At 36.9% G+C, this 21,564-nt stretch overlaps 1 protein-coding gene across 2 annotated transcripts in view; it reads left to right on the top strand.

The window, feature by feature from the left end:
* The window catches only part of Tmtc2 (transmembrane O-mannosyltransferase targeting cadherins 2), a 381,875-nt gene that overhangs the window by 292,237 nt on the left and 68,074 nt on the right, over positions 1–21,564 (top strand). The window contains exons 9-10 of one of the 2 annotated variants that reach the window (XM_021174328.1): positions 4,363–4,444; positions 20,476–20,590. In XM_021174328.1, the coding sequence (XP_021029987.1) occupies positions 4,363–4,444; positions 20,476–20,590 (197 nt within the window). Of the gene's footprint in view, positions 1–4,362; positions 4,445–20,475; positions 20,591–21,564 lie in introns of those variants that run through there. The other variant, XM_029482633.1, reaches the window with a different exon arrangement.

The raw sequence follows: 21,564 nt of genomic DNA, 5'->3' as shown, positions 1-21,564 counted from the left end.
CTTCATTCCCTCCCTCCCTCTTTTTTCCTTCCTTCCTTCCTTCCTTCCTTCCTTCCTTCCTTCCTTCCTTCCTTCCTTCCTNTCTCTCTCTCTCTCTCTCTCTCTCTCTCTCTCTCTCTCTCTCTCTCTTTCTTTCTTTCTTTCTTTCTTTCTTTCTTTCATCAGGCTCTCATGTATCCCAGGCTGGACTAGAACTTGCTATGTAGCCCAGGATGGCCTCTACTCATGATACCCTTGCTTCTACCTCCTGAGTGCTGCAATTCCAGGCATGTGCCACCATACCTGGTCTATATATAACCTTAAACCCAGGGTCTTATTCATGAGAGGCACATTATCAGATGAGCTATATCCCAAGCCTCCAAAATTTATTTTTCTCCATATTTTAAAACTCCCATTGCCCCCAACTAATAATAGTTGAGATAGTAAATTTGATTATGTCCAATATTACTTCTCAATGATGGAAACTTTTTTTCCTAGGGCTCCATGGTGCCTGGCAGTTGATTGGTTCTCAAGTTAAGATACTTTTATGAGGTGTTTCTTTTCTTCAGTGTTTGGTGTTTCACTGAATAGTAACCAAAGCATGTGTGTGTGTGTGTGTGTGTGTGTGTGTGTGTGTGTGTGTGTATTTGGCAGATGTGCAATATTTCACCCAGAGAGACATCTCCAGAATCCTCTTATATTGGAGATTATGGGTCTCAGCTTTCTTTAATAACTGAGTCCCACCACAAACCACTGTCCCCCGAGAACTGATACACACTTTTATAGCTTCCTTCTGTGCTTTCACCAGGGTTTGATACATGAGCATCTTACCACTCCGTTTATGGTGACATTGATACAGGATCTAGTTTCTTCCTTTCTGTCTTTAAAACCTTAAGTGGAAAACAGTTCAAAGCCTTTTTTTTTTTTTTAAGAAAAAAAATCACATATACCAACTTTGTGGGCACTTTACCACTGATAGCTTTCATTAACCTCTTCTATAAATTCTAAGGGTATGATTGTCCTGGTGATGTAAAGAATGAGCATGTGTTTTAAGCTGTGTATACAGCAAAACGTATTCTTTTATTCATAGCAGCACTCTATTACACGTGTGTGTATGTGTGTGTGCATACATATTGAAATAACAAGCAACATTGGTTACATGTTTCTAATGTACCTAGGTAGTGCGATCCCTTTATCTGTATCATCATAGTGTAATTTTAAAGGACCATGCAATCGCTTTTACTTTAAAAAAAAAATTAGTACTTTTATTTTTAAAATAGTTTTATGTTTATAAAAGTCCTGCTAATCAGCAATTACAGTGTTTCTATGAAGTGGAGGCTGCTTTCTTCCTACAAATTGTTCTTCCTTATAATTTAGCTGGCTGGTGTTGGTAGCTCACATTTGTTACAAATGAACGAGGTAGTTACTTGATAATTCTACCTTTGTGTTGTATACCTTATGAATTTGGAAAAATGGATATTGGATACAGCCATGATAACAGTATCATGGAGAATGGTTTCTCTGTACTCCACCTATGTCCACCTTTCTGTAATAAGGCAAAGTGCTACTAAAAGATGGGATAGTTTTCCATGAGTCTTCTAGATATAAAATGTACAATTGCTCTGCTCACCTAGAATCTGTTCTGTCTCAGACACAAGGCTGCTGGATTCTTCATAGCTAAGTGAATTACTGAAGGAACTCTAACATGGTACAATTGCTGCTGTTACCTTATAAAAGGCCACAGACACTTATATATAAAATTGTTCATGCTCCCAGTTTCTTGTGGTACATTATGGTTGGAGTCACTGGGTAGTGGATGATCCTGGCTGTTTGAGAGGAGTTATTGTGTGCAGTACCATTGTCGGAGTGAAATAACTTTGGAAGTTTGATTTCTGAGTACTAGGTTATCCGCAGTTATAAGTATAGAGACTGAAGGCTTATCCCTAGAATTAGGAAGGTGAGTGAGTGAAGGATGTAGCAACTCTATGACTTTTCTTTGTAAAGGAGGGAATGAACAAAGCCATAGCAGCCTCAGAGAAATTAGTTCAAGTTGCATAGACTGAGAGGAACGTGCGATTTTTCACACATTTCATGTTAGAACGTGGTCTGCAATTTAAAAGACACATGTGAAGGAAAACTGAATCATTGAGTGGGGTGCATGGTGGTATATAAACTACAGGGAACATGCAGATATTTACTGTAGTCAGTGGTGTCTGAACATAACCTGGGACCATGCCGCACTTAAGAGTTCATGTAGGTCTTCATTCCTGTCATGCCAGACCATGGAAAACTCTGGAAAATATCTTCTTAGTGTTCTCTCCTACCCTGGCCCCTCATTTGTTACTGTGGATCATTGTGAAGAAGCAATTACCACGAAAAGACTACATCACTTCACAACCAGCCTGGATTATATTATTCCAAGAAAACTAAATGTATTCTATAAACACATTTCTCCTTACTGCCTTACTGTTGTTGTTTTTCTGTTGGGTCCCTCACTATTTGCTTAAAACGAAGGCTAAGAAGGGAAGGTAGTTTCTGGTTAAGTCCCAGGTTAGCAGAACTTCAGTTCTCAATGATAGCAGCAATGAGAAGTAATTGTTGGAAATTTTCCAAGTCATGACGTTGTTTCCTCACTGGAAGTTATGGAGTGATTACATCCCCAAAGGAATATTTGTCCGTGGTAAAGGGGAGGAGTCCAAGAGAACTGTTGCCTTCATCACTCAGGACTCATGTTTGTTCCATCTTCACCCCAAGGAAAAGACTTGCAGCTTTGTAGACCCTATCGTTCATTTTCTTTGTGTTCTCTCACTTCAACCTTGCTCTGTTTAACATTTGGGATCACTGAGCTATATGGGGTGAACTTTTCCAAAAGTACAGTGTGCTGGAAGGATCAGAAATGAAAATGGCCATGGGGAAGAACCCTTCTTCAGCACAGACCAGAACTCTTGTTTCTCTACTGTAGTAGAGTGTCTGCGAGTGTATGTGCATGCATGCTTGCACATGTACATGCATGTACACGTGCACTTGCTGCTGGTGATTGAAGTTGTACCTAGAGCCTTGCGGTAGACCTCTGATGTATATCCATCTGCCCCCTTTATAATATATTATTTTGGGTGGCAGAGTCTTTATCCTTTCTCAGGTTAGCTGTGAGCTACCATGGTAACCCAGGTTGGCTTGTGGAACTTGGTGTCCTCTGCCTTCAGCCTCTTGACTGCAAGGGATCTCAGAAGTATAGGTCTATGACATCTGGTCTACCTTGCTGTTTTTCTAACTTAGATGTTTCCCTCAGATTCTAATGGTGTCCTGAATATTCATTTACAGACACACTTTGCTCCAGTGTTAGAAAGGATGAGCAAGGCCTTCTTCTGGATTTAGAATTTCAGTGTCAAGCCCATTCCTAGCTCCTCTGCCTCTGCATGGAATTAGTATAAGACAAGCAGACTAGAACTTGAGGATAGGAGCAATACTACATTTTCAATCCCAGTGTATAACTCCTGTTGGCAGTAATAGCTGTGATGTGAACCAAGGGAATACTTTAGAAAGATAAAATAAATACTTTAGAAAGTAAAACACTAAATGAAAGAGCTTGGCAGTAGCTCAGTTACTGAAATCCTTGCAAGTTATTGAGCTCAACTCTTAGTATGAAGGCTGAGTCCTGGAGAGGGAGATCAGCAGTTGAGGGTACTTGGTGCTCTTGCAGAGAACCCAGGTTCTATGTCTAGAACCCACATGGCAGCTAATAAAAAACTTTAATTTCTGGGGATTTAGCATTCTCATCTGGTCTCTGTAGGCATCCTGCATGCACATTCACATGGTACACAAACATACACACATATACACACACACACACACACACACACACACACACACACATACACCCACACATACATACAGAGAGAGAGAGAGAGAGATACTCTTATTCATGTGAATTAAGAATAAATAAATACTTAACATCTGAGATGGTCTTCTGGCCTCCCCACACATCTACATATATACACACACATGTACATGCACTAGTCACATTTAAAGAAAACAGAAAATAGCAGGGGTTTTGTTTGTTTGTTTGTTTGTTTTAGTAAACCCATTTACCCTTGTTATTTCTATGAAACTTTAAAAAACACTGTCAGTTCCCCAGCCCTGTCTTTGATCACTTCCACTTCAATGGGCTCAGCATCATCTTCTTCTCTTCATGATGTTCCCAGAATCCTGATATCAGTCTTTACTCTCAACAAATTCTCCTTCAGTCACCCTCATTTAGATTAAAAATAAGTGCTTTTCCCCAGCATGGTTTATCTGTAGACATTAGTATATTTGTGTCCAACGGTTTAAAAAAAAATCCACCATGATCCTTCACTGAAGCATCCATTTTCTCTATTTTTCAAGGGTCGTAAGAGTGAGGCTGAAAAGTTCTTCTTGAAGGCTATTGAGCTGGATCCTACCAAAGGAAACTGTTACATGCACTATGGTGAGTGGCGGTAGCTTTTCCATGATGTCCACATTTGCTATCAATGCTGATGTGAAATTTCAGGTCTTTGCTGTTCAGTGACCTTTGAGAGGACATTGGCTTCCTCTTTCTAGATTTAGCCTCATGGTACATCCTTCCCTTTTCATTGAACATCACATCCGGGAGAGATCTGCATTAGATTTTCCTTCTGCTAATTTCATTGGCCTTTAATGGAGAAGGCAGTTTTCCAGTTGTTTCCTTCATGTTCACTACAGAGTTTACATGAGATCTCATCAGGAAAGCATCTAGCTCTTTATCTGATGCATAGTTTATAATAAAAATATTAGCTTTTTTAAAAATTCTCTACAGTAAATGTATTGTTCATGGACCATGCCAATTTGATGTTTTAGGAGTTTACGTTTTGGCCTCAATGGCTTGCTTTCTGGAAGATATGAATGTATACCAGGCTATAAATGCCTAAGAGTGAGGCCAAGTATGAGCTATAACGAGTCTAAGGAATGCCTGTCTCATACCATTTAGCTTTGGCTGTAATCAGTCCAGAATGAGCTTATGCAACACTCTATCATTATAGTGAGTCATGTGTTTAGACAGAAAAAAAAAAAAGTATAGAGTTGGTTGGTGTGGGATAAGATGTCTGTTTATATCAGATTTGCAGATAGGTTGGTTGCCTCTCAATGATCAATAACAACAGCAACAAAAATAAGCATATTCTTTTGTTTATCCCTTAGGTTAACAAACTACTGATTTTTAAAAAATAACTACTGTTGACTTTAATGTGTTAGGTATTATAGATTGGTAAATTTAAATGTGGAGAGAAATTACATCTGTGGAAAATATAGCTAATATGCTTGTATAGTATTAGTTTCTTCTCCCAGTTGTCAACTACTAAAGAATCCAAGCCAAAGCAAACCAAACAATGGAACATACAACCAAATAAAAAAAATTAGTGATGGCCAGGAGTGTTTGAGGAATGGAAATAATAAAAAAGGATGAAACTGAGGCAACTACAAGTGCATTTTTCATATGTATGTTGTTGTGTGTATATGCGTGTAAACCTAAGCTAGTGACACCTATTTCTGGCATAACGCATGATGCAAAAGCATGTAACATAAACTACTGTGCCTTTGCTCTTTCACCACTATGTAGAGGTAACAGTTGGATAATTCAACTTCACCTCAGCTTTTATTTTTATTTTCACAGTTTTCCAATATGGAATATTTGAAATTAAGATGTTTCTCATCCCTGCTCTTGTGGGTTCCCCTACAAAATGTCAAGTTAGTTCCATGATTCTTTTGCTAGAGCAGGGAAGGACTGTTGCCAGGGCAGGGTAGGAAAGAGATGTTCAGTTCCATGCCTTTCTGCTTGTTTTCTTTCTTTCAAAATGGCCTGCTTCATGTATCTCCTGAGCTATTTTCCAATATCATTATGTAGCAAACCTTGACAGTTAGTTGCATTATACCCCACTCTTGATTGATGCATTTGAATGACAATTGTTAAAAATCACTAGTATGGCCAGGGGTGTGGCTCAGTGGTGCAACACTTGCCTAGAATAGGTTCAGTCACAAGTACTGTCAAAGGAAAAGAGAAGGAAACTGACTTTGACTTCAGATTCCTTGAGAATTTTTAAAAGAAAAAAAAAATCACTGTTGTATTAATATTAAGAGTTGGCCTCTCTGTCTTCTCTGGCTATTTCTCCTTTTCACACTACTTTTTAAAAACATTGTGCATTTTTGTGGCGCATTATGCTCCTGAGGTTTTTGCTATTTCTCCCACAAAAAAATCTTGTTTTGGATTGAGTTCACTGGAAAGTGTAAGAAAAAAAAATTATGTCACTTGAAAAAATAGTGATAACTCCTGCCTTTAAATGTTTGTGCAAAAACTAAATCTTTCTTAATTCTATTGGAATGTTTTTAATTTGAGATTTATGTAAATAATTAGAACTATATTTCCTTTTTGTGAGAAGGAAGACCGCCTGATTCAACATAATTTTAAGGACCGTTATAATACTCAATCTTTTTCCTGCTTTTAAACATAATTTGGAAAGATTGAAAATGAGGCATTAAAAGACAGTTTAGTTTAAGCACATAATCTACAAATGTACCCGAATCCTGTAACAGAAATTGATGCAATATTAATACTTGACTTTTAGAACTGGCAAATTACTTTTGACTTAATTTTAAATCAATCCTCTGTTTTGCAAACAAACAGAGGTAAGCCTGGAAAAATTAAGATGATTCACCCAAATTCAGTGTAGCTGAGCAACTTCTGCATCTCTCAATTACTCGGTGTTTCCCTTTTAAAACATATGTTCTCTTTCCTTTAATATCCTTAAGCATTATATTAGATGAGCAGCAAAATAGACATTTTTATCAGTAGATATTTATGTACAGAATCGAAGAATGTTATGACTTAGCTTAAAACTTAATTAATTAGAGAGAGGATTTCTCTAAGTAGCCCTGGCTTCCATGGACCTCATTTTGTAGATTAAGCTGGCCTCAGACTCACAGAGATCTACCTGACATTGCCTCCTGAGTCCTGGGATTAAAGGTAGTATGTACCACCATGCCAGACCTTAACTTAAAATTCTTAGAGAAGGATTTCTTTTTTTTTTTTTTTATAAGATGTATTGACTTGCTACAAGACATTGCTCTCTATTCATAAAACCCAGTGAAGAAATTAACATTAGAGACTCATCTTCAGATGGTAATGAGGTGAAAGGTAGAGGCTATGTTAGGGAGGTTAGGGATGTCATGCATCTCTGAGCAGAAGATGTTTGTCATCTCTAAGAGCATGCCAACTATTTAAAGAGCTAGATGTCAATAGGGCAACTGGCAAGTTCAAAGGCCCAAGGCAAGAACAGGGGTATATTTAGAGCAGTAAAATCGAGCTCTTGTGACTAGAGCTGGAGAAACTATATGAGTAAGTGGAAGAAGAGACTGCAGAAGAATTAAAGAGAAACCCACGAGGCTTTGAAACCCAAGCTAAGCACTGTATCTTCTTCGAGTGCTAGGATGGACTAGACTGAGCAGATGGACAGAGATGTTAAAGTACAAAAAGAAAAAGGCTTTAGAGAGTGATTGCTGTTTATTGGGGAAGAGATGATACTTTCTGATTGGGCGTTATCAGGAAAGTACATACATTAAAACTATCCCTCCGTTAGATAATTCTGTATTAAGAGTAGGAGGTTTCTATTTCCTCTTTTTAGTGACATCAATACCTACTGTATTGTTAAATCTCCAATAATGTCTCATACTAGAATGGAGTCTGGAACACAAAATTTATTGAACAGACCTTCTGCTTGAATTTTCATAATTTTTATCCAAGAATATTTATACTAAGTCTCTCATATCAGTTCCTTGGCAACTCACTTAAAAAATTTTTTTTTCATTCTCCCTTAGGGTGTTTATACCCACAGATTGAATGAGTAAAAACAATCCCTTAGCTTGGAAATAAATATTTAAATGAAATGTATGTGATCAGTGATTAGAGACTTTTTAAGATGCTTTCAATGTCAGTGAGTGGATTGTCATTTTATGAGAAATCCACTCTCTCAAGCAATTATGTGCTTTTAGTTTGGTTGTTAACGATATGAGTGATTTGGAAAATATAGTTCAGTTGTGACTGGGCAGACAGAATTGCAGGAATTTATATTGGCTGCATTTTGGTGATTAGAGGATGACGTCTGAATATACTGTCATTTCCTTCTGGGTTAGACCCACTGAATTTGTGTCTCAAGAAAAGCATTGTAGTGAAGATTTTGTTTTACTATAGTTTTGCTAAAGTTTCATTTGAAAGTTTATAAAATTGGTTCAAAGAGAGTTAAATGTTGGAGGAGAATTAGAGACTTGGATTATAGCCCTGGACTGTAAATCTCAAAGATGATGTTGACCCTTAGTTGTTTTCCAGCATTTAAATTTTCTATCACTTTAGTAACATATAAAATATTGGTTTTTTCCAAATTTCACTTCAATGTTTTAGTTCTGATAAGTGTGTGGAAAATGGGTTTCAAACTATGGTATCAACTACAGTATAATATTTAATTTATATATTATATTTATGAAATTTTATAGTATATTTCCATGTTTCTTGGTGAAGTTTGGTTCATGACTCTCAGAGTGGTGTCTGTTATGGATCAAGGATTCCCCCATGCATGTGTTTGTCTCTAATAGGAAGTATCTTCCAAAAGAATGAAGGTCAAGATTAGAATTCCTTCTTCAAAATATAAAATTCTATTTGAGAAAAACAATGTAATAAGATAAAATACATTATAAATATGTGCTCTGGTTACATAGAAGAAAACTTGATTTGACTAAAGTATGTTCGTATATATTTTAAAGCACATATTAGGTATTTTCTTTAGTCAGTGTTTTATTACTTTGAAGAGACACCATGACCAAAACAACTCTTTTTTAAAAAAGCATTTAGTTGGGAACTTGCTTACAGTTTCAGAGAATTAGTTCACAGCCATCCTGTTCAGAAGGAGGTAGGCATGGACTTAGAGCCATCGCTGAGAGTTTAAATCTGGAGGCAGCATCTCCATTTTTAGGCATATAAATACCGTTTCATTTTTACCTCTATTAAATATGTATACTGATGCTTAATTGTTAATTTGCTGATGAACAGAACAGAAACCTTATCCTACCTTAACATACCTCTTTTTCTCCATTGGTTGTTGTTACAAACACATGTATTCCTAAATATATGAATGCATCCTGCCCAGTTTTAATTGTTTTTACATAAGCCTATAAAGTAATGGGTGTCGTCCTGACACTTGTGTATCTTCACATGCTACTCATATTTGCCCTGTATCATCCTGTATACCCTCCCCTCCTCCATCTCTCATCCATTCCCACTCCCTCCCCAGAAGATACTTCCTTGCTTTCTTGTTTACCTGTCTTTTAAAGCCAGGTGTGCTTTATCTTGGGGGGAGTCCTGCTAATATCCCTGGGTCTGCTCACTTTATTAAGCTTCTCATAGTATATACTGATCTCAATATATTCTTGTGGAGCATATTTTCCAAAAGTCTACTGCCTGTTCTCTAATAGCACTTCTTTTGGCAAACACATTAATCCTTCAAATGTTTCTTTATTGTTTGCTTTCTATACACAGAAAGTACCTCCCAGTTTTCTTGCACTTTATCCACAACACAGCTTTACTTCTAAAATGGCTTGGGAAAACTTACCTCATGAAATATATATTGAAGTTTCAATTGTAAATTCTTTTGAAATTTTTAATAGGAAATTTGAAAAGAAATCTTAGTCGAGAAACAAAATAGTTTGTAGTGACCTTTAGGAAGTTTCAGATTGTACTTCTGTGGACTATGCTATTGCTGAGGCAATAACACCACTGCAAGGAAAATGTTTTCATATAAAGCATTTAACATAATTATCACCATAAGTGAATTTTGCAAAGAGCCACCCAACATGCATTTTGATGCTTAATCAAGGCAATACCATAACTTAAGTCATTATTTAATTTTAAAAATTATGCTGTTTTCGAAATGGCCAAAACTTATGTTACACACAAAACTCACCCTCATGTGATGGCCATCTGTTCATGATGCTAATTATCAATAGAGACCCTCTTCTTTTAGTGCTCCTATAGGAAAGATCAAATACAGTCTTTTACCAATTTTTTCCATGCTTATATTTCAAAATGAATCTGAAATATTTCATAAATCATCCTGTATACAAATGAAGTCCAAATCAAAAGCAAAGTGTTCTGAATCTAAATGTAGAAAGAGGACGAATGTGGACCCATGAGGAAAAGTGCCCCTACCCAAGCTTTGAGGATGGGAAAAAACAGTCCTGACTCCCAAAAGTTGCCCTTTGTCCTCCACACATGAGATGTGGCAGGCATACATCTGTGATTACACACTAGTCATACATGCATACACAATAGTAATGCTAATTAACTTAATGAATCAAAGTTGAAACAGTCTGAAAAGTGAAGTCTTGCTCCTCTAGTTGTTGCATTTGAAATTTCTGAGTAAGGAAGTTGCTTAACTAGTAACTACCATTTTCATCCATTAATGTCACAGCGGTACATTCCTACATCACAGAGGTGGATCCCATGGGGGCGAGAAGATAATCCTGATAGATTCAGAATCAGAAAACATTACACAGGTTAAAGCATTAGATAGATAGATAGATAGATAGATAGATAGATAGATAGATAGATAGATAGATAGATAGATAGACTGACAGGCAGGCAGACAGATATGGTTGTTCTCAGGATTCTAATACTGACAGTGCAGCCAACTAAGGATCTAGGTAATCATGGCTGTTAAATACCTAAACTTCTGTGTTTATGAGAGATAGAGAATAATTAATGCCCAACTTCAGAACTACCTATGGCCAGCCTTCTCCTAGTTGGAAAACCTTGATATTTTTTCTAGCAACTGTAATCTCTACACTTGAGGGTCTTCATTGGGCACTCATTTAATTTCTGACTGACTCATAGTTTGGATTTTCTTCCTTCTCTTGAGCTAATTATTGCCTCTGTCTTTCCTTCACACTCCCCAAATCCTCTTGGTGACTTCTGTCTCAAGTGTCCTCTCTGTTTAGTGTTCTCTATTGCTGGCCCTCACATCTATCATTTTATCCTCATATTAGTTTTGAGGATGCAGAAAACAGGATCCTATTGGTCATATTGTCCTTGGGCTCCTATCACTCAATTGTCACATTTTAATTAAGCTGTTTCTCCTTAAGGATAATTGTAATTGAGTCATTGTTTTTATAGTTTGTCTTCCTCACCACTTTGTCAGCTCCATTAGAATAATTTTTCCCTCTGACTGTGCCCCAGTATTTAATATGGTGATTGGTAAACACATTGCTGGAGTATGCAGGAGTTCAGACTTATCACTATAGCGCTAAAACCTCAGAAATGTGTAACAGCACCCATTGAGTAACAGTTAAGACAGGGCTAAAGGCTTTGCTCTTTATTAAGAAGTAGATAGAAGAAAAAGGAACCGTTCAACATCTCAATAGTAGCAGATCAGATGGCATAGAAGACGATAGCAGAAACCAAATTTATAGACACTAATAGCTATCTGAAGGAACTCAACTTAAACTTTATGATGTAAAATTTCAGCTGAGGAGATGGCACAGAAAATGTGGGGACCCAAGGTAGATCCAAAGAAACCACATTTAAAATAAGATTTAATTAACAAATAAATAAGCACAATCATGGGCTTGCATACTATAAGGAAAGTTTTTTATATTAAGCATTTAACATAATTATTATCATAAGTGAATTTTGCAAAGAGCCACCCAACATGTATTTTGATGTTTAATCATGAGGGCCTAGGGAGGTAGAGACAAGCAGACTCCTGGGAGTTGATGGACCAGGCACACAGTCTACCTAACTTGGTGAGCTCTGGGCCAGTGAGAATACCTGTTTGCAACTTAAAACACATTTGCATCACCCTTGAGGAAAGATAGGTTTTAGCCCCTCTTTTGTGCCCATACATACACACATATGACACACATACACATTCAAAACATAACCATTTATTAATAAACAAAAATAAGTAGAGAAAGGCACTTGAAATGCATTTTCATTCAAGAATAATTTTCATGATGAATTAAAACCTTTGATTAGTATATATTGTATAGTAACTCATCAAAGTACAGTTGTTACACAAATATTTCAGAAAGTCTCATGTAGCATCTGATTTAATCCCTCAAAAGCCAGACACGCCCTGGAGCTGGTTCTGTCCAGTTAACAGAGTGAGGAACTGAAAGTCACAAAGCCATTGTAGAAATTTCCCCCAATTCCATTGCCATCTCATACCAGTGACACATCACAGTGCTACCTGTGCCAGCTGAAGAGCCATCACCTCCTACATCAATTTGGAAAACTCTCATAAGACCAAACTAAGAGGATAACATTTAAAGATGACATCAGTTCCAACCCACCAAATCTAACTCTGGTTCTTTTTAAATGGGCTTGGGGATTTTTATAGTGGGTACCTAAATTACAAGGTGTCTGGTGGTCATACAGACAGAGAAGAGTGAGATTATAATTAAAGAGAAAACCATGGGGCTCTTATTACTGTGTAATCAAGAACACCAGGGGAGATCCCATATCTGCAGTCATCATGGAAGGGGGAAAAACTGAGCTGTATGGAGAGGGTGACAAAAGACATCAAGAAGAAAGCAGACAGGTTCTAGGCAGGAGTCCTACATAGATTCATTTGTAACATCTCTTTCAATTTTTCTAAAATAGGTATGTTATATTCCTGAAGGAATATGCAATGAAGTACAAACATATAAACATCTTTCTCTGTTTTTCTGGTATTATATAGAGAGGACATCAGAAAAGTTACAGCAACCCAACAGATATTAAGTATTTAATAGAGATGAATTGTAAGCTAGAGTATTATAAGTAAGGATTATAGAAAGGCTTTTAGTTCTCTTTTGAATATTGTTTATATGATGAGATCATCAGATGTCTATTTAGTTATCATTGCATGTATTTTTTCATTTATCAACTATGTTAATTGTATACATATTCACGATACATTACTTTCTGAATGTATTGGTTAGTTTGTTATCAGATTTTCAGTAGATAGTCATTTGAGAAAAGAAATGTCACTTAAGAGAATGCCCCTACTAGAGTCATCTTGAGGCAGGCTTGTGGGGGATTTTCCTGATGGGTGATTGATATGGAGGTGGCAGGGAAATCTGGGTAATTTCCAAATGGTTTAGTGACTTCATTTTCTATCTGTAAAGTGGACAGAACTGGCTCCATGATGTATCTGTCTTTTGAGTGACTAAGAGAACCTACATGGGAATATCTCAGACAAACTCCACCAAAAATATTTACGTAATTACTGTATCAATTACTGTGGATGATACCATCCCTGAGATAATGGTCCTGGGATGTGTAGGAAACAAGCTGAGCAAAACATAGAAAATGAGCCATTCAGTAGCTTTTCTCCATGGTCTAGGCTTCAGTTCCTGCCTCCAAGTTCCAGCTTTGTTTCAGTTAACTTGCCCCGGTAGTATGACTCGGGATATATAAGCTAAAGAAACCCTCTCCTTCACAGGTTGCTTCTAGTCATGGTGTTTTGCCACAACTACGGAAGAGCAAACTAGAACACTGACAAACTCATATATAGCATCTCACAGAATCTGATAATACAGTAAGATGATCCCTTTTTGAAAAAGGATGACCCATAACCAGAGAATCTTGACTATAGCCATCTGTGTCCCAGCCCTATCAACAGCAGCACATGCAGGGTCAGTCAACATTACCCAGAACATGAATGAATGAAGGAAATCTAGCCTGGACTGCAGTCAGTTTTGTGTTTCCTTTTTATCATCTTTATTTCTATTTCCCCCTTAGTAGGGTAACCCTTTGTGATTCTGTGTAACTTAAAGACTTTATCAGGTCAAGCTTTCCTAAGAGATACAGTTAAATGTTATGTATGGGCATCCCTTTGAATCTTCGTTTGTATTGGGATTGAAGAAACTAGAAAAGCAAGATCAGCTTTGGATTAGCAAGCAAGAAGAGTAGTGGATTTGGGACAGTGATTGGAGGTGTTGGGTGTGAGATTCCACAGCAGTCTAAGAGTGACTTTAATGAGCATGGTCCAGTCTATCCTGGATTCTGTTCTAGACTCTTTGGTTTAGTTTGATTTGGTTTGGTTTGGTTTGGTTTGGTTTAGTTGACTGGATGATCAGTTGAATGGTTGGTTGGTTTTGGTGGTTTGTTGTTTTGTTTGGTTCGGGTTTTGGTTTTTTGAGACAGGGTTTTCCCGTGTAGCCCTGTCAGGCCTGGAACTCACTCTGCAGACCTGGCTAGCCTCTATTTCAGAGATCCCAAGTGTGTCTGCCTCCCATGTTCTGGGATTAAAGAGGTGCACCACCAAGACCCAACTCTCTTCTAGTTTTTAACTGAAGATGACTGCTACTAGCTCGTGAAGAAGATTCACTTATTTTATGATAATTTGAGTAGTATGTGACCTGTTCAACAAGTCATAAACACACAACTGTAATTTCCTGGAAATGGTCTGGTCACTCTTAGTGACTGTAGCAGGTGCCTTTGGATCCCTTTGTCCTCCTCAATTCTTATCTTCCAAACTTCCTGGCATAATGCATACAATATTATATAGCAAAGTGAGGCTACTCTCCTCTGGTATTCATTGCTTAAACTAGGCCCCTTGCCTAGTAATGCCTTTTCTCCATCTTCTGAGGATAAAGCATATCAAGTTATCAAAAAATTTCCTCGTGAACCAATACTTTTTGTTCCCATGTCTTTTTTTTTATGTCCTACTCAATCCCCATTGAATCCATTTGAACATATTATAGGGATCTCTCCCTTTAGTCTCGCTTGCCATTGGTCATTCTTCTCAACTCTTTTCATCTCCTTGTACCACTCAAATCCCCACTTGCCACCAGACAGATGTAACTACATGACTAGTTTTTGGACATGCCATAACCCTTTTGGAACGAGTCATGGGAGACATTATTCTGGCAATGTATTTCACCTTTCTGAACCTGTTTCCACTCGAGCGCAGGGCCCTGGCCAGCTGATTCTCTAATCTCTTTTACACTGGACACTTTGCTTGTTACAAGTCCAATTTAGGACAGATTCCTGGCCTTATGTTCACCTAGGGACAAATCCAGACCCTCTCATCCTCATGGTATGGTGTCCAGATTGTTCTCCCGGGCATCTTTTCCTTGTTACCTGGCCCATGTATTGTCTTGGCCAGTGACTGTGGCACATTGATCACATTTCTTCTGTAGACACAGCTTTTGTTAAGTCAGGCTGCCAAGAGAATAAAAACAAAGCAAACAACTAGAAAAGGGACGGATAGTTCACTTGGTTTTAAAGATAGACGGCACATCTAAAATGAAAGGTTTTTTTAGAAAGATGCTCAGCAAGGCTCCAAAAAAGAAAGCCCTCCACATTTTTGATTGGCCTCATTAACACCCACTATTACCATAATCTGCAGCCACTTTTCCTTTGGACAGTTAATCTAAATCCCGAGCCCTATGTCAGCATCAACCGTCTGTGAGCAGAACTGCTTTCCATTTGTTCCTAATAGAAAGACCACCATGAACATCTTCCTTGCCTCAGTTCCCTCTGCCCACTAATTGTATTGCCACTAGATGTCAGCAAAACCAGTGAACCTGAATCTTTACACCTCTTCTCTTCTCATTTCAATCATCTGAATCTTTAAGAAAACTTCCCAAGGTGCATGTGGCCACCAGGGGAATGATGGCCCTGTTCTGTCACAGTCTGGATGCTGGTAGCAACACTGTATTCTCTTGGTGAAATCTTTATTACTTTTGCCCTTTCCTCTTTGTTTACTATTTTAAGATTAATAGATGAACAAAAACAAAGCAAAATAATCAGCTCCAACCAAAGATTATGCTTTGAGCCTTTCCTACTATGCCTCCTCCCTTCCTGTTGACCTGTAATACTCATTTTCTCCCTCCTCTAGTAGATGTTTACCTTTGAAGAGCCCCTCCTCTCTGAGTATTGCTGAGTATCTTATGTGTAGCAGGCACACTGTAGACTGCTTGGACAAACATACCTATAGGAGAAACCTTCTTATGTTTTCTGATCATTTCCTTTCTGTTCCCAGACCATTGAATTTTTTTTTCTAATACAGCACTAAAGGTAAGGTACATTTCATAGTTTAAACTGTTTTAGATCTAAGATATATTTCAAGTCATAGCCAAGTCTAGACTACTTTGTTAAGATCTAAGCCGGGCGTGGTGGCGCACGCCTTTAATCCCAGCACTCGGGAGGCAGAGGCAGGCGGATTTCTGAGTTCGAGGCCAGCCTGGTCTACAAAGTGNGCCAGCCTGGTCTACAAAGTGAGTGCCAGGACAGCCAGGGCTACACAGAGAAACCCTGTCTCGAAAAACCAAAAAAAAAAAAAAAAAAAAGATCTAAAGGAAATGTCAGAGATCTCAAACCAGTGACATTTTCAACAGAGAATATTCATGAACCATCACCATTGATGTGCTATGGCCAAATCTGTGGCCATTTACCTTAGACATCCTTTCAAAACTAGTATAGAAGTTACAGCATTTATACAAAGGCCTGACATTCATTCATTTAGTCATGTCATTGAACATGCATTTATTTAAATATTACTCTTCTAGGAGATATCTGAGCCAAGGGTTATAGATGACAAAATAGAATTTTGCTGGAGGAAATAATATAGGCAAGGTTCTGCCTATATTTGTTAAATAAACTCTAATGTAAAAGAGAGTAGGGATGGTAATACTAAAATGTATAGGCCAGTTGAAGTATGCCACCTCAATCAGCTACAAAAAGATACCAGTAAGGATTAGATGATACTATATATATTTCAGGGACCATATGGCATCTTCCACAAATAATCTCTTTAATGTAAATGTTGTGATTTAGTTTAGTAAATAAAATTTTTCATTTCCTTCAGAATATATCTGAAAGTTAATTTTTTTCAAAACCGAATTGTATCATCATCGTGACACCCAGTCCATATTGTTTTAGGTCTTTAGTTGAATTGATCTTAATAGTAAATTTTCTGTGGCAAGTCAGTAAGGAATGCCAGTTCCAATTAATTTAGGGAGTCTGAATGTAGAGGTTATACAAAGCAGCATTTGATCCTGAAACTTACAGCCAGCTTTCAAATTTACCAATTTCTACTTCACAGGAGCTTTTGAAATGCAGGAATTAATGAAGGATTGATCTTCATAAGCTTGTCATATTAAAAATCTGGTGAAAGTCTACCAACTAGTTTAAATGGCTCAGCACGTGAGAGAAATATTCAAAGAGGGACCAGGACAGTTCCTACACTAAAATCATTGAAACTTGGGCAGTCAGGGGCTTTTCTTTCATCTTATGTAAGTCAGTGTGGTGACTTACAGTCTTTGTCTTGGGATCTTTAGAGATGGCTTCCTCTTCAATCATCTTCTGTTTTCTCCATACACCGTGACTTTTTCTCAACTTGGTTTTACATTTCCCTTTGTCTCCTCTTCCTTTTTAGACAGCGATGAAAAATGAGAATTGTTAACCTTGGTAAGGCAACTTACAAATCAAATGAGTAAAGATGTTGCAGCAAGAAAACACATATAAGAATAACATGAATTTTTCTATAAGGGTTTTGCGTGTGTGTGTGTTTGTATTTTATTTGCATTTCTACTCAATTATCAAATACAAAGCATGTATATATATATATATATATATATATATGTATATATATACACATATATGTGTACATTATAGTACATATATATGTGTGACTATATGGTATGCATATATATACATTATATGTGCAGTATATACTATATATAGACAAATGATTTATTAGAATGTGTTGCCTTGGTTCTTATTGAAAGTAAACATACCTTTGTTGCCTATGGTGTTCATACATATGTATCTTTCTACTTGTATTTAAGAGCTGGTCATTATGCCCCATAATAGAGGGTTTATTGCCAAGTGTAGGTTACCTAGTTCAAGCCAACTGCAAGCTAATCCAATGTATACTTGGAATCCATAATATGGTAGAAAATAGTTTGTCTCAATGTAACCTGCTGATTCTCAAAGTCTGAACATGCCCCAACCACATCAACATCAATTGTGGACCAATTGCCAATGGAAGTTTCAAGCTCTGTCTCAGACTCATTCATTTGAAGCTGTTGAAAATGGGGGATGGGGGTGGTGATGGTTCTTATATGCATTAGAGAGCAGGTGGAAATGTATACCTTCCAATCTTTAGAGAATTTACCATGATAGATAGACCCATTGAATCTTTCTCACTTTCTTGACCATCTTTAGCAGACTGGTCCTAACTTATAGTAGCTCTCACTTTAAGCTCCAGTAGCTATCTTGGTGGGCTCAAGAGAAGTTCTTCTATGTCTCTCCTACTTCTACCTATCACCCCTGTGCCAGGAGTGTGATCCAGAACAGTGGTTGGCTAATGCTTTGCTTCCCAGTTGTGCTGAGCGGCTTGGGATATTCTCCCCTTGTAACTGAGGCAGCAATATGGGGACAATTCTGGTGTTCACTCTTGTCCCAGGATAATTAATATCAGTCCCTTATATTCTTTGAAATGCTTTGGTTTTGATGGTAAATTAGGTTATAGGGAGACATAAATCATAAGAAATTCGGGCAACCATTGGTAATTTGTCGAAGAAGGTTTCAATGAGAAAAACATATTTAGGACATAAAAATGAAAGAAATTTAAGGACAGTAAGTAATCAAGAAATGACGAGGGATTGGTGTGAGGTAGCCTTAGCAGTATAGAAAGCTTAGTGGTGGGATGTCCTGGGGAAGAAAAGGAGCTTAGAAGCAGTCGATAAACTGAAGCAATTTGGAGTATGTGGTTCTTAGTGTGGTAGGAGCAGTAATAATAAAAGCTGCCTGTCTAAGTAGACATTGATGGTGAAAGATCCATAAGTGATACCAGGAAATTTTGCTATTATGCCCTGTATACACATGTCATTTGAGATTGCTTGAATAATTATTTGAGGGAAGCCTGCTTTACCTTTATTTCATCTTTGTGGTCATCTTTTTGTGTTTAAAATGTTTGCTACCTGACTCTCCATCAATTCCGGGAAGTATCCCAAAGAAGCGATCTTTGTGTCACATAACAGACTCATTTCACTTCAGGTATTCAAATTAAAGTGAAAATTCCAAGTATTCACATTTAATAATTTATGCTTCTATATTAGCAGAATACTAATGGTGGACTTTTGGGATCTGTGGCCTGTGGAGAAAAGAATGGGCAGAATTATAAAAATACATAGCTAGTAGGTTGTGATACTGTTTCTGAATGTTAATGTGAAGATATTCTAGCATGAAATGTTCAACTGGGAATTTTAAAGACAACCATTTATATGGCTAAGATTATGCATTTTAGTTAGTTTTTGGCCTTTGTAAATAGAAAACACAAATTTGTATGACAAAATAATTTGAAGCTGAATATTATTATATAACAGTGAAATGCGTATTTGACTTCACACAATACTATGTTGTTTTGATTTGTGGTTGGTGTACATTAACAGTGTGTGTGTTCCTGAAGCTTGAAGGGCTTTGTCTACAATATCGTTCATGAACTGAGCCTTTTTGTTATTGAATTTCACTGTGTTTATCAATGTGGCTGTGAACCTTTCTGTTTCTTTCTTTCTTTCCTGTCTGTTTTTCACCAGAGTTAACATATTCCCTTTTATTTCTCTCCAGTTTAGAGTAGTGAATTGTAAGAAAGTATCTTTCATTGTTCAACTGATAAATGTATTTTCCTCTGTATTAATGCATGCTATCGTTCAGAGTTGACTGCTTGGAAGAACAACACTTAGCAGTTGTCGACCTTGTACATAGTTTAAATATTATATAAATAATAAATGCACTCTTTCTTCATTATTTAATTAAATATTATATTCAGGGTAGATAACAATTAATACTTTATCTTAATTTTAGAACAAACTCTAATACCCATATCTAAGTGAAAGGTATTTAGCCTGGTTCCTCTTTAATGACATACATGAGGTGATATTGCTCTTTATCTGCAGGTTATTTAATTCTTTTGTGCTTTCTGATGTTCTTAAATCTCCTCTCTTCTTTCCTGCTATGCAGTTAGTATATACAGGAAATTTTTGAGTAATGTTTGCTATGTATAATTTTATATTAATTATATATATATATGTATATATATGGTTTCCTTTGTTATTTTTCTTTTTATTAATAAAGTTCTTTATATGCTTTACATCCTGACAGCTTCTCCTTCCTTCTCTCCTCTCAGTCCCTCTCTTTCCTCTCCTCGTCCCCCATCCAGCCTTCCTCCCTTCCTCATTTTGCTTCCTGCTTGAATAGATTGTAGAAGGTTCCTACTTAAGGAAAATCATTTTAGCACACGGAAATTTAGACTCATTATGATACCTGTAACTTTGGGAAAGACATGTAAAATATACCTAAATAAAACTTGCGTTAAATCTTGTCTTCAGATCACTGTTTCTGCCATGCGTATTTATTATTGCAAATAGTTCTTTCTTTGTTGAGTGACACTCACTTACGTGACTTTGCAGGTCAGTTTCTCCTAGAAGAGTCTCGCCTCACAGAAGCAGCAGAGATGGCAAAGAAAGCAGCTGAGCTGGACAACACAGAGTTCGATGTCGTCTTCAATGCTGCCCATATGCTCAGGTTAGGTTTTGTTTCTGTGGCTTTCACAAATGATTCTTTGACTTGAAGAAAGCTATTCATTATATTAATTTCCCTACTGCATCATCATAGCCTGCATTTTAAAAATGAATCATACTACATAACCAGCTAAAAATTAATAAGCACTACTTGATTCATTATAATCTATGTGCCCATTGTGCAGGGAAGAAGAGCTCTCAGGGTCCACAAAATTATTGAGATGTTCCTACCCACCTTTTTCCCTTCCCTCCAGAAATTATTACAATAGGAAAATTGTAAATGTAAATTTAATAGCTGTCTAATTAAATGTTCCCCAAATAGAAATATATCAATTAATCAAATGTGTCCCTGTATTTGTGTTATTATTATAATATTACTGAATGGGACATAGGGATATCTTTTAATGTGTTTGATAATGGGAGCAGTTATCAAATACAAATATACATAAGATACATGAAATACCTAAAATGGCTCTGTAATGAGCACTACTGATGTCTTGAAGAGAAACATTTTGAGACCATTAAAGCTTGCATTTCAGAAGAGGTATTTCAAAGGCTAATTACAACAGAAGCAAAATCTTGAATTTTTTTTTTTTAAAAAAAGGTCAACTATTTTTATTGCAAACATTAAGATTAAAAAGGGGTCAGTGACTCCAAAAGAGATGTTTTAGATGAAGGGAAGAAACTCAGAGATTCAAACAATTTAAAGAATTGTATTTGTTAATTAATAGGTTTGGCTTTTGTTCATATGCTCACTGAATCCTCCCCCCCCCCGCCCTATTAAATCACCACCAATATGACTCATTGAATGATATCCACAGTAAGGTTGCATGCACAATCTTCACCACAAATAAATATATACACTTATAAAACAAAGAGTACCATTAACTCGCTATTAAGTTCTTATTGAAAAACCTCATAGATTGACATGGACCAGTAAGAATGAATATAAAGAAATATCCTGTAACATTTATCCAG

The sequence above is a fragment of the Mus caroli genome, chromosome 10 (genome assembly GCF_900094665.2).
Source record: "Mus caroli chromosome 10, CAROLI_EIJ_v1.1, whole genome shotgun sequence".
Taxonomy (NCBI): Eukaryota; Metazoa; Chordata; class Mammalia; order Rodentia; family Muridae; genus Mus; species Mus caroli.
Note: the sequence above shows the minus strand (reverse complement) of the source record. Positions and strands in the feature narration are given on the sequence as shown.